The sequence below is a fragment of the Populus alba genome, chromosome 1, assembly GCF_005239225.2.
Source record: "Populus alba chromosome 1, ASM523922v2, whole genome shotgun sequence".
NCBI classification, from domain to species: Eukaryota; Viridiplantae; Streptophyta; class Magnoliopsida; order Malpighiales; family Salicaceae; genus Populus; species Populus alba.
Window position 1 is genome coordinate 22,846,576 of NC_133284.1, and position 27,153 is coordinate 22,873,728.

The 27,153-nt window shown below is 35.6% G+C and overlaps 2 protein-coding genes across 7 annotated transcripts; one reads left to right on the forward strand and one right to left on the reverse strand.

The window, feature by feature from the left end:
• Positions 1 to 208: 208 nt before the first annotated feature.
• Positions 209 to 15,242, reverse strand: LOC118040893 (protein ROOT HAIR DEFECTIVE 3). Of its 2 annotated transcripts, XM_035047965.2 has the most exons (23): positions 15,087 to 15,242; positions 14,322 to 14,471; positions 13,819 to 13,885; positions 13,606 to 13,708; positions 12,746 to 12,816; positions 12,577 to 12,640; positions 12,422 to 12,487; positions 12,284 to 12,331; positions 12,145 to 12,207; positions 11,978 to 12,034; positions 11,411 to 11,569; positions 11,161 to 11,229; positions 10,941 to 11,032; positions 5,171 to 5,249; positions 4,057 to 4,222; positions 3,655 to 3,779; positions 3,023 to 3,285; positions 2,839 to 2,935; positions 2,581 to 2,745; positions 1,870 to 1,974; positions 1,211 to 1,305; positions 1,024 to 1,120; positions 209 to 833 (listed from the first exon to the last, which is right to left on the reverse strand). In XM_035047965.2, exons 1-23 carry the CDS (start codon positions 15,088 to 15,090, stop codon positions 597 to 599), a joined length of 2,442 nt encoding a protein of 813 aa, XP_034903856.1. In that variant the 5' UTR covers positions 15,091 to 15,242; the 3' UTR covers positions 209 to 596. The 2 variants fall into 2 exon arrangements, with proteins under 2 accessions (XP_034903856.1, XP_073268552.1); XM_073412451.1 differs by lacking the exons at positions 13,819 to 13,885; positions 15,087 to 15,242 and having other exon boundaries at positions 14,322 to 14,460.
• Positions 15,243 to 17,470: 2,228 nt separating this feature from the next.
• Positions 17,471 to 25,911, forward strand: LOC118040895 (arogenate dehydrogenase 2, chloroplastic). 5 transcript variants are annotated; one of them, XR_012168994.1, is made up of 3 exons: positions 17,471 to 18,697; positions 21,207 to 21,281; positions 21,366 to 21,663. XR_012168994.1 is itself a non-coding variant. In XM_035047971.2 (2 exons), the coding sequence occupies exon 1, from the start codon at positions 17,585 to 17,587 to the stop codon at positions 18,674 to 18,676; it is 1,092 nt and encodes a 363-aa protein (XP_034903862.1). In that variant the 5' UTR covers positions 17,471 to 17,584; the 3' UTR covers positions 18,677 to 18,697; positions 23,952 to 25,911. The 5 variants fall into 5 exon arrangements, 4 of the variants coding, with proteins under 4 accessions (XP_034903862.1, XP_034903859.1, XP_034903858.1 ...); XM_035047971.2 differs by lacking the exons at positions 21,207 to 21,281; positions 21,366 to 21,663 and adding an exon at positions 23,952 to 25,911; XM_035047968.2 differs by lacking the exons at positions 21,207 to 21,281; positions 21,366 to 21,663 and adding an exon at positions 23,205 to 23,904.
• The last annotated feature ends 1,242 nt before the right edge of the window (positions 25,912 to 27,153 follow it).

Consider the following 27,153-nt stretch of genomic DNA (forward strand, 5'->3'; position numbering starts at 1 on the left):
CGGATGCTAAACTCCTATTTATTTTTATCTTTTAAAAATATATTTTCTGTGAATTAATATTTTTTAATGTTTTTTAAATTATTTTAATACATTAATATCAAAAATAATTTTTTAAAAATAAAATAAAATTATTTTAATATATTTTTAAATAAAAAAACATTTTAAAAAACAACCAAAACCATATTCCCAAATAAACTTTATCCTCATCTTTTCATGCAAAATAATATATAAAAAGATGCAAAACGCATATCCAACAAATCAACATTCATTTTCCTGTTCCAAAATCCACTGCCCCCGGTTTTTCCCCCACTTTGAAAAAGGAGGGGAAAAAAAGAGAAGCAAAATGGAAGCATATACAATTCTCACGAGACAAAATTACTTACTTCGGCTTGAGACACAAGAACTAATTGATGGAGGCTGGGCTTGCTTTCTCACAATAAACCAGCCCCCCCTGTACGCGGCACTTGCACAAAAACTCATGCCTTCAAAATCTGTTCCTCTCACATGCCTTCAAACTCATGTGGACCATGCATGCACATGCAACAACCCACTATAATGCGAGCAGGAATGCTTTCTGATAAGATTGCTATTTTCACCTAGTCGTCTTTTAAGGTGCTCGAGTACTCATTCCCTTCTTTTGGCGAAGTTATCCCAGAGGAAGCACTTGATGAGGAATCACTAAACGAGCTTGATCCATTCTGAAAAAAATTTGATGCTAGAGCCGGGTTTCTCCGAGGATCTGTAGTCATGGGTTTCTGCCCCTCTGCTAGTCTTCTGATAAGATTCATAATAGTGGGAATGAACTTCGTAGATAAAGAAAGAAGCCCGGGAAGCTGTAACCATATCGACCACGAGTTTAGAAACCACGCTCACAAGTAATTTGAACAAGCACGAAATTTAAAAAGCCAGTTTGGAAAGTTTGGTGGTCTCCGTTAAGATGCTAGTTTCAAGGGTTAAAGGAATTTGTTGAAAATAAGATGTGCGTGGAAGAGGGACTAAAAATGAGACTGGTTTGAAACTTACAGCACCATTGCGGAATTCGCCTGAAATGTCTAACTGCACCCATAGGGCTTTAATGAGTAGAAAAACAGCGAAGACGACACCCACATACAAAGGATTTCTGCCACCAAAAAGAATGCCAAAGTAAATAATATCAGCAAACAAGGGATATAATCTGTCACCAAAAAAATTAATTCCACAGCCATGTTACCTCAAAAGAGTCATAAACTCGTTAAATCCCAGCACAACCAAGGCAACGATTGCCCATGGGGGTGGTAACCAGTTGTTATTACGTTTATGGGCTTCCTAAAAAACAAAGGATAAATCAATGAAGCATCCACACAAACAGTGTGTTCATTTACCCCTTTATCTCAACCATAATGGCACAATAATTGAATTCCAAGAATTAGCAATGTAACATTTACAACACATAAAACACTCGACGCAGCACCATAAGTGTTTTGACTGCAAAGCAGAATGTAGCCATTAAATTGCTCAGTACAGTGACAATACTTTATTTCCAATTTTGGTATTTATACAGTTATCCAAGGCCATGATATGAAGCCTGGTCGTATATTTTGTGCACTGCACCTGCCACATCCTGTAGCATGTTGCTACCTCTGAACTCTTAAGATCCAGATATCACTTAATGTTCAGCATTTCATGCAACCGACCAATTGGGACTAGGATCTCAAATTTTATTTCTTTGGACAAGTCTTGTCCCAGGCACAATTCAGTAAACACGAAGCACAGAAGTGCAAACAGAAGAGTACACTATTTTCTGTCTATATGTTGACAAATCGTAATCTGACCACTATGTAAAATGATAAAAATACATTTGCATACATAATGATATATGTGATACTGTACCTGAGCAGAAATGGCCTGGGTGACAGCGTGCTCTGTCTCAGACTTGAATTGCCTCCACAAAGATTTGCACTGGAGAGGTGTGATCAATGTCCTTGAGGATGGAATCTGCAGTAGAAAAACCAAATCCAGGTATAAAATATGCTTTATGGTGAAGAAGAGGCCACTAGCATTGGCGCATGCAAATAGAGGGAGAGATCTTAAGCAATGATTAATACTCTGGTGCCAGAATGTAGTTATAATGTCCATCATGCAATTCCCAATTAATTTATCAAAGAGATGCATTTGTAGATATCCAACATATATCCTCGGCACCAGTATAGCAGACACCTTTGTGGCTATATATCTATGTGTGCACTATCTATGGGATCCACAATCACAAGTCCCACCAACATGTTCAGGAAATGCAGAATTAGGGAAATTTGTTGATCAAATTAATAGCATAAAAACAGCCAATTATAATTGAAGACCTAATTCATGCAAACACCATCTGTATATTGATATAAAAAAGTTCATAGGGTTGCAAAAAAATTAAAAGAAATTTCAGGAGTTTCAAACAATGTATCCTAGAAAACTGATCTAGTATTTAGGTCTCTAAAAATTCATTTCTTGAATAATTGATTACATACCCTTTCTATGACAGTAACAAGGAAAATTAAAGATATATTATCATAGGCTGCACCAGGAAAAGGCTCAGGAATAAGAAAAAGCCACCTCTTCCCAAGAGCTTGATGCCAGAGGGTCAGATGTTGTGATACTTCTGTCTTTAAAAACAGCATTGTTCTTTGTATCCATCAAAGCAGATGACAGTGTAGTCTCAATATTATCAACATCATCATCCAGACGGAATGCAGCCATTACAGATAACAACTTCAAGGACTGGAAAAGTTTTAAAAAAATGAAATTAGTTGACATCCAAAAGCAAAACAAAACTTAAGATTCAATGTTTGCTGAAATATGTATTCATCATACTGCAGAGCGAGCAGTTTTGGTAATTGCTCGAATGTCTTCCTTTCCAGTCCAAACCCGTGGCATTGAATCAGAGTCATGGCTAAACAATATTGAAAACCTGCATGAAAAGTTTACATTCACACTCCAAAAGATGGATATGAAACAATAACAATAACTTAATTGGAAAAATGCAAGGGGATGGTACCTTTCTTTCATAAGGATCAGGACCCTTCCAGCTTCTTCCCTTGCTTTTGCCTCAACTACACCTTTTGCATAATTCTCCAAACTTTTAAGTATTTTATCCTTGGATTGTTTGTCCATGTCAAAACCAGAGAGTGCATTAGAGATCCCAGCAACAGCTGATTCTGTCTCACGCTGCAGAAGTTTTTTTATGGCTGGCCATGTCTCACTAGTAGCTCCATCTAAAAGAGCTCCCACAGGTCCTAATAATGCCTCATTTAGCTTAGCCTGCAGGTGGTCCAAGAATTATTATTTTTAGCATTTATAAAATTTCTTTGGTGTGTGAGTCTGAACCATGCAACCACTGTCATCAGTCATTCCCAACTTTTTTAATAATAAGTCAGCCTCTAACAAGGTTTCACAACATATAAAATCCATAATGTGTGAAACAAAGTGACAAACATGAAAGTTATTGACCTGCAAAGACTACACTTCAAACACAACTAAATTCCCTAAGCATTTCTTCATATTAGTTTTGGGATTTCCACTCTTTCCCAGCAGCTTCTCAAGAATTTTAACTTGTCTTCAATTGAAGACAGTCACAGAATGAAGCTGGCACGCACAGAAGCAAGAAAAGCAACTCAAAGAATATTGTACCTCAAATGATGAAGTAAGTTCAGAGACTTTGGCCACGCGGACAGAAGTAATATGTGCATCTATATCACGACGAAGCTTATCCCTCGCTTTAGATGTGTCCCAGTTTGCTTGTTCAATAACAGCATCTGTGATTATAATATATCAACGAGAAGATATACTTTAGTGAACCCAGTCAGTAAAGCTAATTTTTCAACAGTTACATAGATGGAAGAGCCATATAGCTGATCATTCCATCCTTATGCATTTAGTCATGTGACAGCCAATTCAATATTTTTCCCCTAAAAAATAAAGAGTGCTAAAGTTTATTTCTGTTTGTTTGGAAGCTTGTTTTCTAAGCCTTGTTTCTACATCATTCAAGCTAACAATCAAATGGCAAAAGGAGTTTGAGTCACTTAGTCTTACCTGCATACCCTTCATCAAATTGAGCCAAGTAATTCTGAGTGCAAGTTATAGCTGCCAAAGAAAACCCTTCCCCTGCATTCAAAGCTTTCTCAAATGCTTCCTTGAAATTCTCAAGAGTTCCAGACCTTAAATGACCCAACATGGATTGATGTGCTGGTTGGACAAGCTACCAAACAACAAGAAGAAAACTAATCAGATTTGTTATTTGTAAATTTGATATAAAGCTTGATTAGAAAAACAGTTGAAATTGCTACAAATACTGCAGAAGACAGACATTCAAATGAGCACTAACTGAAACAAACCTCGGACCAAATTAATTAAGTGGGCAATAAGCTATTATCCATTATGTCAAGAGAACAAACAAGCTTTAATAGTTTTTAATACTACATCCTCTTTCAACTTTCACCTCTTCAGCCCACATCATTTTTTATCCATCCCTTCTTTTCTTTAATCCAAGGAATTGCAGCCAATCACCCTTATACACCAATGCCTCTGTAGATCTATGCATGGCCAAACCATCTCAAACAGCACTCCCTCAATTTACCTCAATCAGGTGCATCACTACCTTCTTCCCAATACACTTATAGATCATACTTTGCATTTCACACATCCAAGGTTCTTATGTGCAAGCAACTCTTAGCGCCCAACATTCACTGCCATAAGGAATAACTTGACATGATATATAGGCCTCCATGACAACTAGCTTGACTTTTTTTGAGTTGAACGATTCAATGTACTAAGAGAGCAATTGCATAAAAAGGTTCGATGACATGCCCTAAGGACTCCTCCAGCAACCTTTGGTGGTCCCTATGGCATTAAAGGTTTTCCCTCTGTGCATTCTAATATACAGCTCAAATTAACTGGGCGCTAATGTAAATTAGTTTGAATCTGGTTCCAATATAAAAGGATCATGCTACAAATTTATACTCAATCCAAAGAATTAGTAACTTAAATATCAACATCAACATGCATTTGGTCCCAAATGGATAGGCATTGACTGTAATTCAATAATCAATATCCTGAGTTCTCAATTTTATGGCAATATCTCATTCTTCTTCACAAATCAAAACAACTACAATAAATTTAATAAAGAACATCTTAAAATATTGATTACTTGTAGCAATTTTTCCTCAAGCTGCTTTCGCTTTGCAGATCTTACTCCTCCGTCAAAATATATAGCTTCTGCATCATACCTAGAATTAGAAAAGCCATTATTGATGCTAACCAAATAAATATGGTTAGCATCAATATAGGTTAGCTTCTCTTCCCTATTTATTGTATAAACATACGGCTGTTAAGATTAAGAAAAGAGAAAGACTTCTCTCAAAATTCTTCATGGTATCAGAGCCTACTCTTGAACCCTAATCTGCTTCTCTAAGACATGGCAGCAGCAGGACAAAGCTCTCTCTCTGAGGTGACCTCACAGCCAGGAACAACCTCATCTGTTAGCCTTTCAGGAGGCACTGAAGGCACATCACACCAAATCACAGGACACAAACTCAATGGATACAATTATCTTCAGTGGTCATCATCAGTCATGATGTTTATTTGTGGAAAGGGCAGAGATGACTACCTCACAGGGGATATCATCATACCAGAAAGGAATGATCCCATGTTTCGAACATGGAAGACTGAAAATCATATGGTAATGTCATGGCTGATCAATTCAATGACCAATGAAATTGGCGAAAACTTTCTGCTATATGGAACAGCAAAGGAAATCTGGGAAGCAGCAAGAGAAACCTACTCAAGTTCTGAAAATACATCAGAAACTATTTGAGATTGAGGCAGTGTTACATGATCTACGCCAAGGAGAACTTTCTATCACTCAATTCTTTCAACACTCTCTGCCGTCATTGGCAGCACCTAGATATGTTTGAAACTCACAGCTGGAATTGCCCTGAAGACACAGTCTTATATAGAAGAATTGTAGAGCAGAAAAGAACTTTCAAATTTCTTCTCGGGCTCAACAAGAATCTTGATGAAGTCAGAGGAAGAATAATGGGAACCAAACCTCTTCCAAATCTCAGAGAAGCATTCTCTGAGGTTAGACGTGAAGAAAGTAGAAAGAAAGTAATGATGGGACCTCACAACTCAGCTCATATAATGGAAGGATCTGCACTTGCTGCTCGAGGCTATTCAAAACAGCAACTATGATAATCGACAGAGGAAAGGAAGACCCTGGTGTGATCACTGCAACAAACCAGGACATGTCAAGGAAAACTGCTGGAAGATTCATGGCAAACCTGCTGATTGGAAACCATCAAAATCAATAAATGACAAAGACAGACGTGCCAACAATGTATATTCAGACAACAACCGAGATAAGAACACCATTCTGCCAACAGAAACAAGTCCTTTCAGCAAGGAACAACTTGAGATCTTACAGCAACTCTTCAGTCAGAATTCACTGTCTCAACCAAGTATGTCAGCCTCTGGTTCTGGATCTGGACTGTTAGCACAAAAAGGTAACTTTTCAACAGCCCTTACTGTTAGTAAGAAACACTCAAGCCCTTGGATCATCGACTCTGGAGCGTCAGACCATATGACAGGAGATGCCACTCTTCTTAATGAATACAATCAGTGCACTAATAAACTCTACAGTCCGTATAGCTGATGGGTCTTCCTCCCAAGTTAAGGGAATAGGCCTGAGCAGACTCTCAAGGGACATGATCCTAAACTCTATCCTCCATGTCCCTAACCTAGACTGCAACCTACTCTCAATCAGCAAATTGACTCGTGATCTAAATTGTGTTGCTAAATTCTTTCCTCATTTGTGTATATTTCAGGATCTGGATACGGGGAAGAGGATTGGCAGTGCTAAGATGTGTTCTGGGCTCTATCTCCTCAAAAGTGAGATTCCTCTAAGAAGGCAAACTCAAAACAGAAGCTATATATCATTCAAGGGTCAGTCAGCTTTAAATTTTCATGTCAATAAAGATAGTGATGTTCTGTTATGGCACTATCGCCTTGGTCATCCAAAACTTCATGTACCTTGAAAGGCTGTTTCCCTCTTTCTTTTCCAATAAAAGCTCACAATCCTTCAAATGTGAAATATGTCAACTCTCTAAACATGTTCGCAGTAGTTATCCCCACCATTTCATATAAACCATCACATCCATTTGCAATGATTCATAGTGATGTATGGGGACCCTCAAAAGTGCACAATATAACTGGAACTCGGTGGTTTGTCTCCTTTGTTGATGATCACACTAGATTGACTTGGCTATTCCTTATGAAAGAAAAATCTGAAGTCAGTCAGATTTTCCAAAACTTCCATTCCATGATACAAACCCAATTCCAGACTAAAATCCAAATCCTAAAAACTGATAATGCCAAAGAATATTTCAATTCTAGCCTTAATACCTTTTGTCTAAATCAAGGCATTATCCATATAAGCTCTTGTGTTAACACCCCACAACAAAAATGGAGTAGCTGAAAGGAAGAATAGACATCTGTTGGAAGTTGCTAGATCCCTTATGCTCTCTACTCATGTGCCAAAACAATTCTGGGGAGAAGCTGTACTCACAGCAACCTATCTCATCAACAGAATGCCTTCCAGAGTTTCTAAACTTCAAAACTCCTAGCCAAGTCCTTCTACAAGCCTTTCCACATACCAAACTACTCTCTTCCTTAGACCCGAAAGTATTTGGCTGCTCAGTGTTTGTCCATATACACCATAGAGGAAAATTAGACCCTACATCTCTCAAATGTATTTTTATAGGATACTCTCCACACCAAAAGGGTTATAAATGTTATTCTCCTACCTACAAAAAGGTCTATACCTCTATGGATGTCACATTTTTTTGAACACCAAAGCATACTATCCCAAGTCTGATCTTCAGGGGGCAACCATGAGAGAATATCAGAATTGGGATATACAATCTGATCATGTAATTAACCTAGGAGACAACCAACAGAGTCTTGTCCAAAGTCATTCCACAATGAGTTCTCCTACTTTGAGTCCTCACACTACACCTCCAGTTTCAATCCAATCAGTCCCAGCACCACCAGCCTCAGTCCAATCTCCTGACCAGATTCATCCTACACCAAAACAGATCACAAATCATGAGCTTCTTACCTACTCTAGAAGGAAAAAACTTGGAAAGGAGATAGAGCACACAATACCTCTTGCACATGACCAAGATTCAGAACCAAGTCCAGATTCTGCCCCAATATACTCAGGTATGGAAACTTCTGACTGTGAGAATACTGCCTCTGTTATTGATGATTCAAATATTCCAATTGCTTTGAGAAAGGGTGTTAGATCATGCACAAGTCATCCCATCAGCAAATTTGTTTCATATGAAGGGTTATCACCAACCTATCATGCATTTGTTTCAGCCATTGACAGTGTACAGATTCCTAAGTCTATTGAAGAAGCTCTCAAAGATTCAGGGTGGAAAAAGGCAGTGAGTGATGAAATCAGTGCCTTAAACAAGAATAAAACTTGGGAAATTTCTGAACTTCCACCTGGAAAGAAACCAGTTGGGTGTAAATGGTTATTTACTATCAAACATAAGGCTGATGGGAGTATTGAAAGGTTAAAAGCTCGTCTGGTTGCAAAAGGGTATACTCAGTCCTATGGAATAGACTATCAAGAAACATTTGCTCCGGTGGCCAAACTTAATACAATCAGAGTACTTCTGTCCCTAGCAGCTAACCAAGACTGGCCACTACATCAACTAGACATCAAAAATGCTTTCCTTAATGGAGACTTGGAAGAAGAAGTATACATGGATATTCCTCCAGGACTAGAAACATCCTCCAACCTCAACAGAGTATGCAGACTGAAAAAAATCACTATATGGACTCAAGCAATCACCTCGGGCATGGTTTGACAGGTTTACAAAGACAGTAGCACAGTATGGATATTCCCAATGCCAAGCAGACCACACACTGTTTGTAAAAACCTCTCCAGAAAAGAAAATAGCAATCCTAATAGTATATGTGGATGACATCATCTTAACTGGGGATTATGAGGAAGAACTGGTGAGATTGAAGAAACTGTTAGCCAAGGAATTTGAGATCAAAGACCTTGGGTATCTCAAATACTTCCTTGGCATGGAAGTGGCACGATCAAGGAAAGGTATATATGTTTCTCAACGAAAATATGTCTTGGATCTACTACAAGAAACAGGAATGCTTGGATGCAAACCTGCAGACACTCCAATGGATTCAACAAAAGAAGATAGGAGCAGAAAATAATAGTATACCAGTGGATAGGGGGAGATATCAAAGACTTGTGGGTCGACTCATCTATCTCTCACATACCAGACCTGATATTGGCTTTTCTGTCAGTTTTGTAAGCCAATTCATGAACAACCCGACAGAAGATCATATGGCAGCAGTTAATAGAATCTTGAGGTACCTGAAAATGACTCCTGGTAGAGGCCTTCTATACAAGAAATGTGACAACAAAAATATTGAAATCTACACAGATGCAGACTGGGCAGGAAACATTATAGATAGGAGATCTACTTCTGGATATTGCTCCTATGTTTGGGGAAATCTAGTAACTTGGAGAAGCAAGAAACAACATGTGGTATCTAGAAGCAGTGCAGAATCTGAACTGAGAGCTCTAGCTCTTGGTATTTGTGAAGGGATGTGGATACTTAGATTACTTAAGGAACTTGGCATGGAATCATTGACACCTATACAGCTGCATTGTGATAATCAAGCAGCCATAAGCATAGCAAAGAATCCAGTTCATCATGACAGGACAAAGCACATTGAAATAGATCGACACTTCATTACAGAAAAGATTGAGAAGAACATTGTTCACCTTATTTACACTCCAACAAAATCTCAGATTGCAGACATCCTCACCAAAGCTCTACCAAGAACTAATTTTGAAGAATTGAGTCACAAGCTGGGCATGTATAACATATACAACCCAGCTTGAGGGGGAGTGTGGAAATCAGTCTCAAAATCAGTTAAGATCTTAGAGAAATCTTAGTATATATGGTTTAGGAAACAGAATCTGATATTAACTATTCAGATTCTCTAGATTATTGCTTTCTAGTTTAGTGTAGAATACTTTCCTATCTAGGATTTATTTCTTGTTTTGAGGGTCAGTAGGTTAGCTTCTCTTCCCTATTTATTGTATAAACATACGGCTGTTAAGATTAAGAAAAGAGAAAGACTTCTCTCAAAATTCTTCATGCATCATACCTAGAATTAGAAAAGCCATTATTGATGCTAACCAAATAAATAAAGTTTTTAAAATGATATTTAAGTCATAAAACAAGTACTCAATAGAAGGTTCCCAGATAATAACAAAGCAGAGAAAATTGAAGATGAAGCAGAACTACCTTCGAACTTAAAACAAGTGATAGGAAATCTTCTATTCAGCAAAAAAGAAAAAAAAAAAAAATACACCCTATTCCATTGCCAAAAAAATAATGATAGGACCAACTTAAAATAACAAGATATGAAATCTGAGTGCAAGGATAAAAGAAATTCTGAAAGCAATGTATGATAACAAGATATGAAATCTGATACATTATAATCAAGAAATCAATGTCCCCTCATAAGCCAGAAAAATTACTGTAATCTTCTTTGTTAGAGTATGCCCCCAGTTACAGTAGGCATATTATTCCCCACTTCTATTAAAATTTTAAAGAGATAAATTCCATTACAGTATAACAGGCTGCTTCTAAATTTCTAATACTCTTATGTTGGATGAGACATGCGGAACTAAGCACAATTCCACCTGCATATAAGAACCTCGCAAAAATAGAGATATAGCTTACAATTCTTCAGCCAACTTTATGTCAAATCTTAAAGCAGTTCCTAAAGCCTTTTGCTATCCCCAGACCAAAAAACATCAGTAGCAGAGCCACTGTAAATTTATATATAACACGATGTGAAAAAACCCTTACTCAGACAAAGTAAAATTTAGAATTGCACTAAGCTTCTTTCCAAACCCCGAGACTGGATCTGATTGCACAGCCTCTTCCATTTGACACCACTCCTGCGGGAGATATAATAAACCCTATTTGGTCAGTGTCAATGCTTAGACTTGCCACTTTGGCAAAATCTAGAGATAAGTAGAAATGAGAAAGGAAGAAAGAAAAAACAGAATACAATATAACCATATACCTCATTTGCAGCAAAAATACTATATTTTTCATTGGCGATTTCTTCACAGCGTACAGTAGCAACCATGACCTGCAAGAATATGGGGATCGCAAATGGCATTAACAAAATGTGGATGTCTTAACCTAATCCCTGCTAAGTAAATATTCACAAAACTAACTTGTGGTCAGGAATATGGAGATCATATATGATATTAACAAAATGTGGATGTACTTACTCTAAGCCTCTGCTAGGTAAATATTAACAAAATTACCTTGTGAGCAGGAAGGTCAAGGTCCTTATTCTCCTTAATAACTTTCCAGATTTCCTGTGCACTGAAAGAGAAACCTGAAGCAGGAACTACACCCCGCCGATCTCCAGCAAGCCCACCAGGCGCAATAGAATGGAAGAATCGCTGCCTCAAAGTAGCAACCTTCATTGACAGGAAGAAATCTATCAAATAACAAGTTATGCTAGCTAAGTTCTAGCTCGATGTTTAGATCACAAAATAGAGTCTAGATGATAGGCAACTAGGAGTTTGATCCATTTAAATATTGGAGACAATGGAAGGAGTTTGATCCATTTAAATATTGGAGACAATGGAAGGATTTTGATACATTTAAATCTTGGAGACAATGGAAGGACTTTGAAACAGAATGGTTGAATACTAACATCCATTTAATTTGGACGCAACAATAAAGACAGTGAGGAACACGGGGGGAAATCAGATGCCCAGGATCCTTATTTCTTCAAGAATAAATTTTAGAAAAGCAAGTGAAAATAACAAGATGTCCAGTGTTGTGATATTGCTTAAGGATCACAAGAAACATATTTTTCCTACCTGCTCCTTGAATTGCTCTTCCTTTTCTTCATAACTAGAAAGAGCAACAACTTCAACCTGCCAATTGTGTATCAGAAATATCACAATGTCAATATCAATCTTCCACATTTCCACCTTCTAGAAAAGGACATTTCAAAATAAATTCAGACAAAAACATGACATCTCACATTAAAAAATTCACTCAATGGAGTTTCCTTGAGAGCTTCTGGCTTGGGAACAGAATCCCATATCTGCAGTTAAAAGAGGAAAAGGTTAAAGGCAAAACCTTAATTCAATAAATAAGAAGGGAAGCATGGTTCCATTTACCTTCTGAATGTCTTCTCTTAGAACAGGTTCTAAATTCTCCAGAGGTGTCTGTAAACAGCCAAAGATCAACACAACTGACACAAAGAAAAGCACAGCCAAGCCACAACATTAACTAGCATTAAAGAGAGAGGAACACACCCTTGTCTTGTCACGTATCACAAACATCAAAGTTGTTTTGCGAGGACTGAATAATCGCATCATGACCTGAGAGAAAACAAACCCATCAAGTTCAAAACCATGGAAACTTTATAAAATCCATGTTGAAGGTTTGCAGACAAAACAAGCAAGTTTACCTGAAACACAGTCTTTAAAAGAGGCTTATTTGCAGCTTGCTCACGACCAATATCATGACACCACCTAAATAAATATTTCTTAGAAAGGTTATACAAATTATGGAAAACCAAAACATTATTAAAAAAAAAAAAGTGAAAAGTTAGGTCCAGTGCAAGACAGAGATCTTACATGTTGATCAATACTATATCTGAGACAGCAAGGGCAAAAAGAGCACTTTGTTTCTCAAATGCTGTATCATCCTAAAAAAGAAGTGAAGAACACTAGATAAAAGAAAGCAAACACCAATATACTGATCCATTTTGTGCTTCAAGAGAAGAAAAAACACTTTCAGGAAAGACCTGCTAATGTGCCATTTCTCTCAATTGTAGTCAATATATGGGATAGGTTTTGCTAATATACAACAAAAGGACAACTTTCCATCCTTCCCATTTCTCTGACCCTTGATTTGAGGATTGTCGCTACATCAAATAAGGGTCTGTATAAAATATTTTTACCATTGTAGTACTCAGCATTTTCAGTTCCACATTGAAAAAATTTTAATCAACCAGCTCCAAATTATATATCTGAATGAAGTCAATGCAATTACTAACCATGACCGACAAAACATTTTGGTAGACTACTGGAGAGATGTATGTTCATAAATCGTCAAAAAAATCAAAGAAGGCAGGTCAAGGATGCCTTCATGACTAAAGAGGGAGTTGTTGTCGGCCAAAGCAGGTTCTAGATGAGAATCTCCATCATCTACAGATTGTCGGATTCAGAATTTCATAGCAATTTTTTACTAATTCTATGATGAAAAAAGTTTTACTAATGTGGAGCAGAGGGATAGAGTTCAATATCTAAGAAGGTAACATAACATGACCAATTACAGAACATACCTGAGCAGTACAGAATGAATTTACATTTAAAACATGGTATAAAAGGATTACAGAGTACTAAAAACCTCATAAGACTTCATATATATATATATATATAGAGAGAGAGAGAGATTGATGTAAAGTTATTTCAAAAACCGATAATAAAGGCACCTCTCCGCGTTCTCTTCCATCAGTTCCTTCCAAATCCATTACAAGAGTACAAGGTTCAATACCAGCACATCTAGCCATCCAAATTCCCTTAGTGGTTTGAGACCTGAAAAGAAATGGAACCTATCAGGCTTTCTCAATTCCAGAGACCTTTCCACGCTCAAGAAAAAAGTGCTATAAAAGATCATCCAATGGGAGACCAATGCAAGAACGTGCCTTCCTTTAAAAGCATCCATCTCTCTAAAGTTGGTACCAAACAAATTATTCAATAGCGTGCTCTTCCCTGTCCGGTCCATAGAAAACAATGTCAAACTCTTCAGACAACATAGGCCTTATGACAGAAGTAAATTATCAGTAACACTTATTTCTAGCCAATATAAAATTGGAAAAGTAGTGGAACTTGAATTGAACTAGAACCAGAGACAACTTTTGTAAAACTAGATAGAACAAAGTTCAAATTCACATTAAAAATACCAGCTATGCCCTTTCACTGTTAATTATTCCAGGTTGATCATGTTCCAAAAAGTGCAGCACAAGTCTCCAATCAAAACCTTTCCTTAACTTCTTTGCAGGACGAATCATAAAGTTCTAACTTCTAGTGTAAAGCGATATGGTAAATCAAATCACAGCATGAAAATCTTATAACCAAATTGAAATAAGCAACACCAAAGAAGAATAAACTAAAGGTTAACATATCATATCATTGAAAAAGTGCATACCACTACTTTGCGGGCCCATAATGGAGACTACAGCATATGACAATCCACATTCCCCCAATTTCACCTCCTTGATAAAATGTTCTAATCCGGTATCATTAAATGTACCATCTCCATCAATCAGGTGAGTAGAACAACAACCATCACTCTTTTCTGGAAATCAAAAGTCACACACATTAGTTTGGAAATGAAAATTATAGACTCCAGATTACATATCTTAATTTAAATACACATGCAGATAAAACCTTTAAAACAGGATTACTAACTAAAAGCACAAGCTAGGCTCAAAAGTCCCCCGCCATATCAATCTGCGCAAGTTTTCTATGCCAGTTAATGATGATAACAAGGATAGCATACATGAATCTTCATACAATTCAAAACCAAGAATTCTTAAAGACATCAAGCTGACTCATAATTATCAATCTGTAATCACAACGTCTCTTAAGACTCCAGAAACTGAATCAAATTGGATCGAATTCACCTCTTCAAAAAAAAATTTAAAAAAATGCACGTTAACTAAATTCAACATATGTAACAGCAACAAGCAGAAACCGAAAAAAATTTAAAAGTTAAAAACAATAAACAATTATAAATTGAACCGAAAAAACGCATAAGAAATCAATTACAGTAGACACCAATCAGATAGATGATGATGATAGTAGTAGTAATTTTAATCATTTATCAGCTATTATTAATAGGAGAAAACGTTAGGGAGATTGACGGTATGTGATCAAATAAAATGGATAGAGAGAGAGATTGATAGATTACTCATTTGAATTGGATCGAATGGAGAGCTCAATTTGACCTGAAACGGATGTTCAATAGAGAAAGCAGAGAGAAAAGTGAGATATCAGAGTTTTCTTTTTCTTTTTCGAGCATTCCTTTGGTTCTGTTGCGCTCTTTTGGTGGTTTTTAATGAAGTGGCCTTTGACTGTCCCTTTTAATTCTTTTCCCCTTAATTTTAAATTGTTTTTTTTTAAAAAAAAAGAAAAAGAGGAGGAGGAGGAGGATGTAAAGGGGATTAAAAAATTAGGCTTCGGTAAAAAGAAGGTTAAAAATAGAAGACACTTTTTTTTTTTTCTGATAAAACAAATGGATTTTGTGTGGAAGGTATACGAGAGTACGATAGTTTTATTTTTTTAAATATATTTTATTTGAAAAGGTATTAAAATAATTTTTTTATTTTTTTAAATGTATTTTTGGCATTAACATATCAAAATAATTAAAAATAATAATAATTTAAAACAAAAAAAATTAGATTTTAATGAAAAATATGTTAAAATTCACTCTCAAATAATCCCTTGGTTCCTGCTATGCTGTGGTAGGAAAACAAAATTGAACCTAATATATATAATATATATATATATATTATATATATATATATATATATATATAAACTAAAGAACCATTTCATAAAACTATTCATATAATTTTTTAATTTAATCCATGTTAAAAAAAAATTGATTGGCATTGAGAATATTCACCACAATAATATAATTATTATGATCCATGAATTATTATAAGATTGATCAAAGATAATTTGGTTTTTTAAGCTTTTAAAGCATAGTATAAAGACTATATTATTCTTAAAAAAAAAAAAAGGGTTAATGAGAGCAGTCCAACCTTTTATATTTTAAAAACAAAATGTAAATCATATTATCATTAAAAGAGTTTTTTTCTCTTTTTTTTTTCAAATATGCATCCAAATGCTTTTTCGTATTTCAATCTAGTTTTTGTATTAATTAACAAGTTGTCCAGAGTAATTTGATCTTTTATGTTTTATATATATATATATATATAAAAGTGATTTTGGCATTTGCAATACACATGTTAACGAATGGCTAATGTTCGCATCTTTTAAGGGGCACGAGAAGTTTCATCTCATGTCCAAACATCACTTTTCATAATGGCATTCAAAATGAGTCGATCTTCTTCATGGTGTGGCATGTGTTAGTGGTTGGGCTCTAGTAGATTTTATTTTTTTTACTCTCCTATTTCTTTTCTTCTTTTTTTCACTTATCAAAATATAAAAATATCATTTCATTTGTTTTTTATTTTCAATTTGGTTATTATTCTTTTTATTGTTATTTTTTTGTCTTTTTTATTGTTTTTTATTCAATTTCATCCATCATCATTTTGTTTTATTTAATTTTTATATTAAATTTAATCCTCACTTTTTTTATTGATGTTTTTTAATCCTTTTCATAATTGAGTTTTATTTTCAATTTCATCTTTCAATATTTGATTTCAAATTATTTTTATATAAAATCTAGTTTTCATTCTTTTTATTGCAGTTTTTTTGCTTTAAATCTATTTTTTTTTAATTTTATCCTTCAAAATTTTATTAATTTAGAATTATTTTTGTTAGTTCTTAGGATTTATCTTCTACAGGGTTAGTCTTGAACTCACAATCAAGTTTATAAATTTTAAAGTTAACACGAGTTAACTTTAGTATTTTTTAGGTTGTTTTTTTAAATGATTTTTTTTTTAATTTCATATTTAATATTTGATTTGTTGAGAATTGGTTTTTGTGTTTTTTTTTTCATTTTTATTTCTGTAAGGTTATCCAAAATTTGTGCCTATTATCATAGTGTTAACGGGTTAACCTGAGCTAACTCAAATGTTTTTTTTTCTGTTGTTGTTTTTTTTTTATCATTTGATATTTGGTTGTTTGATAATTAAATTTCATATTTTTATTTAGTTTGCTTTTAACAAGATTATCCTAGAATCACGACCAGGTCACAAATTTAAATGTTAACTTAGATAAGTTGGGGTTGGTTTTTTTTTTTTTTACATTATTAATTTTTTAAATTTATTTATTATCATTATATTTTTTTTATTGATGTTATTTAAATTAATTTAGCTTATTTCGGTTAAGTCAATTACTCGATTCTCAATTATAATTATTTTCTAGAAATACTTGTATCATTCAGAGGATTTTAGAAATGTAATAGTAATTACTTTTCAAGTGTTTTTTTTTAATAGATTAAAATAATATTTTAAATTTTTTAAAAATTATGTTTTTTAGCACATTAAAATAATTTTAAAATATAAAAAAATTAATTTTAAATAAAAAAATTAATTTTTCATAAAATATCATAATGAACGTAATTCTAAATAGATACTTGATATCTTTCGTACCTCGAAAAAAAAAAATAGCCTAGCACACGAACTTACGTGCTTTGTAACAGACACTGGTAAAGAGAGGCAAAAAGTCTTCTGGCCTTGTTCTTCCTCTTTTCTCTTTCTTCAACAATTACATAAAAATGCTCCCATTAATCTCAACAGTACCCCAAACTCTCTCCCCTCCCCTTTCCTTCCATTTCCATCCCTTTCCCTCCTCTTCCACCCCGTCCCTCTCTCTCCATATCCCTCTCAAAAATACTCTCCGCATCCGTTCCATCGACGCCGCCCAGCCGTACGACTACGAGTCTCACCTCCGCACCCAACACCTCAAATCCCAATCCCTCAAAATCGCCATTTTGGGCTTCGGAAACTTCGGTCAGTTCCTCTCCAAAACTCTCTCTCGCCAAGGCCACACTCTCCTCGCCTACTCGCGTACCGACTACACCGATATAGCCAAAAGCCTAGGCGTTACTTTCCACAGCAACCCACATGATCTCTTCGAGAGCCACCCAGAAGTTGTAATCCTATGCACTTCCATTCTTTCCACTGAGAAGGTTCTTCAGACTTTACCATTTCAGAGGCTCAAACGTAGTACCCTTATTGTCGATGTTTTGTCTGTTAAAGAGTTTGCTAAGAATATCTTGTTGAAATATTTGCCTGTTGAGTTTGATATCTTGTGTACACACCCCATGTTTGGACCTGAGAGTGGTAAAATTTCTTGGGTTGGTTTGCCTTTTGTTTATGATAAAGTTAGGATTGGTAATGAGGAGGATAGGATTAGTAGAGTTGAGAGATTTCTTGATGTTTTTGCCAAAGAAGGGTGCAGGATGGTTGAAATGACCTGTGCAGAGCATGATAGGTATGCGGCAGGGTCGCAGTTTGTTACTCATACTATGGGGAGAGTGTTGGAGAGGTTTGGATTGGATTCGTCGCCGATTAATACCAAAGGGTACGACACTTTGTTGGATTTAGTGGAGAATACAGCCGGGGATAGTTTCGAGTTGTATTATGGATTGTTTATGTACAATAAGAATGCTTTGGAGCAGTTGGAGAGGTTGGATATGGCATTCGAGGCAATTAAGAAGGAGTTGTTCGGGAAATTGCATCACGTTTATAGGAAACAGTTATTTGGGAATGCTGACGAGGGAGCGGAGGAGAGGCCTAAGGTTCAGAAATTGCTTCACAATGGTGCTCCACCTTCTGCTGATGTTGTGAAACAGGAAACATCTTGAATTATCAATGGATCCTCTATGGTATGAGAATTTCTGTTTTTTATTGGTTGGATGAAGAAACTTTGGAATTAATTGATTAGAAATTGCTTAGTTAGCCTTTTGGTTTGTTTATTTTGTTGTCGTAGCTCAAAAGTTGAGAGGAATGCCATGTAAATAGTATTGAGAATTTAATTTATTAATGAATTTCTTTAAAATTTATTTGGTTTTAGAATTTTGGAATGCAGTCATTGGATAACACTTGCTCTATATTTTCTGTCAAATGCATTATAATGTATTTTTTTTTATTCCCTTAAATCATCTGGTTATTGATTTGCTTCAATGGATAGTATAAATGGTAACAAAGATATGTCAAATAATAAGATTTTCAACCTGAATCTACTATTTGCAACTGAGATGCAAAGAAGTTAAACAGTGGTGGTGATTAGCTACCACCACAAGGAATTGAAGAGCTCAGGATAAGCAAAAAAATACAATGTTAACATAGAACAACCATGACATTCGTATTTTGTTGTTATATTTAGGATTTGTTGCAAATTGGTGTAAGTACTAAATTTTAGCTTGTACTATTTGTATTTCTAACTGATTTCATGTAATGGTAATTGAAGAACTTTGAGAGAAGTCTTTCTCTTTTTTCTTAGAATTACCTCCAGTATTTTGTACAATAAATAGAGAATAGAAGCTAACCTACTGACTCTCAAAACAAGAAATAAAAACTAAATAGGAAAGAATCCTACACAAAACTAGAAAGCAATAATATGGAGAATCTGGTTAACTAATACCAGATTCTCTTTACTAAAAAATATATTCTAAGATTCCTCTAAGATCCTAACTGATTTTGAGACTAATTTCCACACTCACCCTCAAGCTAGGATGTATATGTTATACATGCCCAGCTTGTGACTCAAGTCTTCAAAATTAGTCCTTGGTAGAGCTTTGATGGAGTGTAGATTAGATGAATAATGTTCTTCTCAATCTTTTCTGTGATGAAGTGTCGATCTATTTCAATGTGCTTTGTCCTGTTATGATGAACTGGATTCTTTGCTATGCTTATGGTTGCTTAATTATCACAACGCATTTGGATAGGGGTTACTGATTCCATGCCAAGTTCCTTAAGTAATATTTGTATCCACATCCCTTCACAAATACCAAGAGCTAGAGCTCTAAGCTCAGATTCTGCACTGCTTCTAGATACAACATGTTGTTTCTTGTTTCTCCAAGTTACTAGATTTCCCCAAACATAGGAGCAATATCCAGATGTAGATCTCCTATCTATAATGTCTCATGCTCAGTCTGCATTTGTGTAGATTTCAATATTTCTGCTATCACATTTCTTGTATAGAAGACCTCTACTAGGAGTCATTGTTAGGTACCTCAAGATTCTATTAACTATTGCCATATGCTCATCTGTTGGGTTGTTCATGAATTGACTTACATGACTAACAGAAAAGCCAATATTAGGTCTGGTATGTGAGAGATAGATGAGTCGGCCGGCCCACAAGTCTTTGATATCTCCCCTTATCCACTGGTACACTAGCATTTTCTGCTCCTATCTTCTTGGTTGAATCCATTGGAGTGTCTGCAGGTTTGCATCCTAGCATTCCTGTTTCTTTCAGTAGATCCAAGACATATTTTCGTTGAGAAACATATATACCTTTCCTTGATCGTGCCACTTCCATGCCAAGGAAGTATTTGAGGTACCCAAGGTCTTTGATCTCAAATTCCTTGGCTAAAAGTTTCTTCAATCTCACTAGTTCTTCCTCATGATCCCCAGTTAGGATGATGTCATCAACATATACAATTAGGATTGCTATTTTCTTTTTTGAAGAGGTTTTTACAAACAATGTGTGATTTGCTTGGCATTGGGAATATCCATACTGTGCTACTGTCTTTGTAAATCTATCAAGCCATGCCCTAGGGGATTGCTTGAGTCCATATAGTGATTTTTTTAGTTGCGTACTCTATTGTGGTTGGAGGATGTTTCTAGCCCTGGAGGTATCTCCATGTACACCTTTTCTTCCAAGTCTCCATTATGGAAAGCATTTTTGATGTCTAGTTGATGTAATGGCCAATCTTGGTTAGCTGCTAGGGATATACTTTGATTGTGTTAAGTTAGGCCACTTGAGCAAATGTTTCTTGATAATCTATTCCATACGACTAAGTAAATCTTTTTGCAACCAGACGAGCTTTTAACCTTTCAATACTGTCATCAGCCTTATGTTTAATAGTAAATAACCATTTACACCCAACTGGCTTCTTTCCAGGTGGAAGTTCAGAAATTTCCCAAGTTCTGTTCTTGCACTTTAATTGATTTAATCATTCATTGCCCTTCTCCACCCTGAATCTTTGAGAGCTTCTTCAATAGACTTAGAAACTTGTACACTGTCAATGGCTGAAACAAATGCATGATAGGTTGGTGATAACCCTTCCTATGAAACAAATTTGTTGATGGGATGACTTGTGCTTGATCTAACACCCTTTCTCAAAGCAATTGGAATATTTGAATCATCAATAACAGAGGTAGTATTCTCAGAGTCAGAAGTTTCCATACCTGAGTGTATTGAGGCAGAATCGGGACTTGGTTCTGAATCTTAGTTATGAGTAAGAGGTATTGTGTGTTCTATCTCCTTTCCATGTCTTTTCCTTCTAGAATAGGTAAGAAGCTCATGATTTGTGATCTGTTTTGGTGTAGGATGAATCTGGTGAGGAGATTGGATTGAGGGTGGTGGTGCTGGGACTGATTGGATTGAGGCTGGAGGTATAGGGTAAGGACTCAAGACAGGAGAGCTCATAAGGGAATGACTTTGGACAGGACTCTGTGGGTTGTCTTTTGAGTGAATTACATAATCAGATTGTATATCCCATTTCTGATATTCTCTCATGGTTGCCCCTTATAGATTAGACTTGGGATAGCATGCTTGATGTTCAAAAAGTGTGACATCCATTGAGGTATAGACCTTTTTATGAATTGGAGAATAGCACTTCTAACCTTTTTGGTGTGGAAAGTATACTAGAAAAATGCACTTGAGGGAGGTAGGGTCTAATTTGCCTTTATGGCGTGTATGAACAAACACTGAGCAGCCGAATAGGGTCTAAGGAATAAAGTATTTTGGTGTGTGGAAAGGCTTGTAGAAGGACTTGGCTAGGAGTTCTGAAGTTTAGAACTCTGGAAGGCATTCGGTTGATGAGGTAGGTTGTTGTGATTGTAACTTCTCCCCATAATTGTTTTGGAACATGAGTAGAGAGCATAAGGGATCTAGCAACTTCTAATAGATGTCTATTCTTCCTTTCAGCCACACCATTTTGTTGTGGAGTGTTAACACAAGAGCTTATATGGATAATGCCTTGATTTAAACAATAAGTGTTAAGACTAGAATTGAAATATTCTTTGGTATTATCAGTTTTTAGGATTTGGATTTTAGTCTGGAATTGAGTTTGTAACATGGAATGGAAGTTTTGGAAAATTTGGCTGACTTTAGATTTTTTTTTTATAAGGAATAACCAAGTCAATCTAGTGTGATCATCAACTAAGGAGACAAACCACCAAGTTTCAGTTACATTGTGCACTTGTGAGAGGCCCCATACATCACTATGAATCATTGCAAATGGATGTGATGGTTTATATGAAATGGTGGGATACTACCACAGACATATTTGGAGAGTTGACATATTTCACATTTGAAGGATTGTGAGCTTTTATTGGAAAAGAAGGATGGAAACAACTTTTCAAGGTACATGAAGTTTGGATGACCAAGATGATAGTGCCATAACATAACCTCACTATCTTTATTGACATGAAAATTTAAAGCTGACTGACCCTTGGATGATATATAGATCCCATTTTGAGTTTGTCTTGTTCGAGGAATATCATTTTTTGAGGAGATAGAGCCCATAATACATCTTAGCACTGCCAATCTTCTTCCCCGTATCCAGATTTTGAAATATACACAAATTAGAAAATAATTTAGCAACACAATTCAAGTCACGAGTCAGTTTGCTAATTGAGAGTAGGTTGCAGTCCAGGTTAAGAACATGGAGAATAGAGTTTAGGATCATGTCCCTTGAGAGTCTGCTCAAGCCTATTACCTTAACTTGGGAGGAAGACCCATCAACAATACGGACTGTACAGTTATTAGTGCATTGATTGTATTCATTAAGGAGAGTGGCATCTCCTGTCATATGGTCTGATGCTCCGGAGTCGATGATCCAAGAGCTTGAGTATTTCTTACTAACAGTAAGGGCTGTTGAGAATTTACCTTTTTGTGTTAACAGTCCATATCCAGAATCGGAGGCTGACATACTTGATTGAAATAGTGAATGCTGACTTAAGAGTTTTTGTAAGATCTCAAGTTGTTCCTTGCTGAAAGGACTTGTCTCTGTTGGCAGAATGGTGATCTTGTCTTGGCTGTTATCTAAGGTAACATTGTTGGCACGTCTGCCTTTGTCATTTATTGATCTTGATGGCTTCCAATTAGCAGGTCTGCCATGAATCTTCCAGTAGTTTTCCTTGACATTTCTTGGTTTGTTACAGTGATCACACCATGGTCTTTCCTTTCTCTATCGACTATCATAGTTGCTGTTTGAATAACCTCGAGTAGCAAGGGCAGATCCTTCCATTGTTAGAGCTGAGTTTTGAGGTCCCATCATTACGTTCTTTCTACTTTCTTCACGTCTAACCTTAGAGAATGCTTCTCTAAGATTTGGAAGAGGTTTGATCCTTATTATTCTGCCTCTGACTTCATCCGGATTTTTGTTGAGCCCAAGAAGAAATTTGAAAGTTTGTTTCTGCTTTAAAATTCTTTTATATAGGATTGTGTCTTCAGGGCCATTCCAGCTGTGGATTTCAAACATATATAGGTGCTGCCAATGACAGCAGAGAGTGTTGAAGTACTGGGTAATAGAAAGATCCCCTTGGCGTAGATCATGTAACACTGCCTCAATCTCAAATAGTTATGATGTATTTTCAGAACTTGAGTAGGTTTCTCTTTTTGTTTCCAGATTTCCTTTGCTGTTCCATATAGAAGAAAATTTTCTCCAGTTTCATTTGTCATTGAATTGATCAGCCATGACATTACCATGTGATTTTCAGTCTTCCATATTTGAAATTTGGGATCATTCTTTTCTAGTACGATGATATCTCCTATGAAGTAGTCATCTCTACCTTTTCCACAAATAAACATCGTGATTGATAATGACCATTGAAGATAGTTATGTCCATTGAGTTTGTGTCTTGTGATTTGGTGTGATATGCCTTTAGTGCATCTTGGAATGCTAACAGGTGATGTTGTACCTGGCTGTGAGGTCACCTCAGAGAGAGAGAGCTTTGTTTATGCTAACAGGTGATGTTGTACCTGGCTGTGAGGTCACCTCAGAGAAAGAGAGAGCTTTGTTTAGCTACTGCCATGCCGTAGTAGGAGAAGCAAATGAGGATTCAAAAGTAGGCTCCGATACCATGAAGAACTTTGAGAGAAGTCTTTCTCTTTTTTCTTAGTATTACCTCCAGTATTTTGTATTTTGTACAATAAATAAAGAATAGAAGCTAACCTCAAAGCTGGAAATAAAGACTAGATAGGAAATAATCTTACACTAAACTAGAAAGCAATAATCTGGAAAATCTGGTTAGCTGATACTAGATTCTCTTTACTAAAACATATATTCTAAGATTCCTCTAAGATCCTAACTGATTTTGAGACTAATTTCCATATTAATGCTGCTTGCCAAGTTATTGTAGTGGCATGATATTGAATATTTTCTTGTAATCTCAGTGATTGAAGATTTCATCTTGCTTTGAATTATACTTTATTTTTGTATGGTTGTGGCAGAAAACTTTTGTTTTGTATATGCTTATTTGGGATTTGACTATCAGAGAGTTCAGAAGCATTTCTTGTCAAGCTTCAGTTAAGATTGTAGATTACATGTTATATGATCCTAAACTCCCTTTTGGGGTGAACTGCAAAGGGGAGCCATAGAATCTAGTTTTGCACTCTATTTGAGTATGGACCAGAGAACTTGCATTCAACATTCTACTCAGATTGAAGCCTTGGAGTACCAAGAGGAGAAACTTCTGTCTTTTTCCAAGGACAATCTTTATATGGTGGAGACGGGAGCTTTTATCATTTCTCTCTGTGATTATGTCACTTGAACCTGACAGGTGAGGGGAACCTATTGCAGAGTATAACTAGTTAAATACTTTACCACACTGGATTTCAAAGTAGTTTCAAACAAAGCACTGTTTTAGGCGATGGTTTTAACACTTTGTTATTAGCATGGTCCAAAACCTAGTTAAACCTGTATTCATCAGCTGCCCTCTTTCAAGTTGCTTTTAGCAGCTATAACTTGATCGTATTTCCATGGGGCCAAATGATGGCAAATAACTAGGAGGGAGATGACTTAAGAAAACTATCCAGATCGACAATATAACATGAATTACCAATAATATCCATGACATTGAAGGCATGGTCTGTAAAGCAGACCAAAATACTGACAGCAGCTGCTTATGTAAACCAAAAGGCAGGTATGGTGATGGTACAGCCCTAAACTTTCGCCACACGAAGCAGTGTGTACATCAGCATTGTCTTTCACTTTCTTGAATATTTTGCCTTTCCTCATTGATCAATCCTTGTTGTGTTCCAATTTCTTTTTTTGGATAGAAATCCTCTCCTTCTCTGAGTTGATCAAAACTCTATGGATTGGGCTCTTGAACATTCCATTTGTCATTACTTGCCATCAACATAGGCAATCACTTACAAGATGTGGCCTTGTATTATTTCTTCCTGGGTACACTTTGTATAACTGAAATTGCTTGTTATGATACTATTATTCTACTATACATTTTCTCTTTAACATTTATTTGGCCAAGTGAATTATGCCTCTTTTTTTATTATTAAAAAGGTATCCTAAACTAAGTCCTTTCTAGACAATGTTAAGGTTGAAGCTCCTCCATTGGTGCCATTGCACTGGTCAAGTATTTTGCTAGTCCTGCACATGAAGGCAGAGAGCATTTGGCAAACGCCATGTGTTCCTGAATCTCAGAAACACCCCTTTCAACTCGTTGTGATTGAATGATAGTTACAATAAAAGTTGCATAAATGGGTTAAACAAGAAGAGAGATGCACATTTCCCTTTTTTTTTTTTTTTTTTTTAACTGTTTCCATGAACAACGCATCAAATTGCTGTGCAGGCAATTTATGAAGCTGCAATAGCATTTTCAAAACAAAAACTCCCTGGGGGCTTGCTTGTTGTATCAATGTTTCCATATCCTGTTAAGATCACATAATACATTCGCACCAAACATACCCATTGGGTTTTCAAATATCATACACGCAGTGAAAAATAATAAAATAAAATTATTCATGAGTTCTTAGGATTATGTTAAACAAATCTAGTTGTTTATGGATTTATTACGCGAAGATCTAATCTTTTTCGGCCATGATTAATTTTTTAAAAGATGAAATAATATTTATCCACGTACAATAAATCCAAAATATATTAACTAAGCATAAATATAAAGAACATAATAAAAATAACAAATCTGACACATAAACTAAAGTTATTGTACTTAATTAAACAAAATAACTTAAGATAATTTTTCTAGTTTAAATAATGTCATGAACGTTTTTATAGTGTAAATAATGTCATGAATGAAATTCACATCCTAGAAATACTATGATATTTGTTGCCACCTTTAAATATCCAAAAAGCTAGGAAATTGATTATTAAATTTGCATGCCCTTTAATTTCCTTGTTTGTCTAGAATAATTAATTGTAGTTTTAAATAATCATCTCAAATCATGAAAACATTTGTTGCCTTCCTTTTAGCCTTCCTTGTAGGATTAAGAAACTCTTCAAAATAAGCTAATCAATATCTTTAAATACCATCAACTTTTATTTTTTTATATGACTAGGATGAATAAAAAATCCTTGTAAGAAAATGATTTTTAAGCACAACATATAAATAGATTTTTAAAGTGCAATGTCTACATGATTGTTTAAATACATGTTAGAGAAGAAATTACTAACAAAATATTACTAGCATCCTAACACTAAACATAACATATATATGAAGGGTTCCTATAGCTAAATAGAGTAAGCTCCTAATTAAGTTGGCCTTGTGACATTAGATGAACCTACATGTTACACACACACACACACAAAGTTAATACCTTTAAATCTAACTGAATAAACTCCTTCATCTTATGCAAACTAAATCATAGTTTTGAAACCCGGCCTAGTCTGGCGGGTTGACCCGGGACTTGAACTGGGTTGGGTTGAAGAACAAATAGGGGAACGAAAAACCCGGTGTGACCCAGCAGGTTGATCCGGCTGCAAACCCATTGACTTTTATTTTTATTTTTTTTTTTACTAAAATGACGCCGTCTTGATTTTTTTAAAAAAATTTGACCTGGCCGACCCGGTCAAAACCCGGAACCCGGGCCTTGGATCGGGCTAGCTACCGAGCCGAGTCTTAAAACTATGAATTA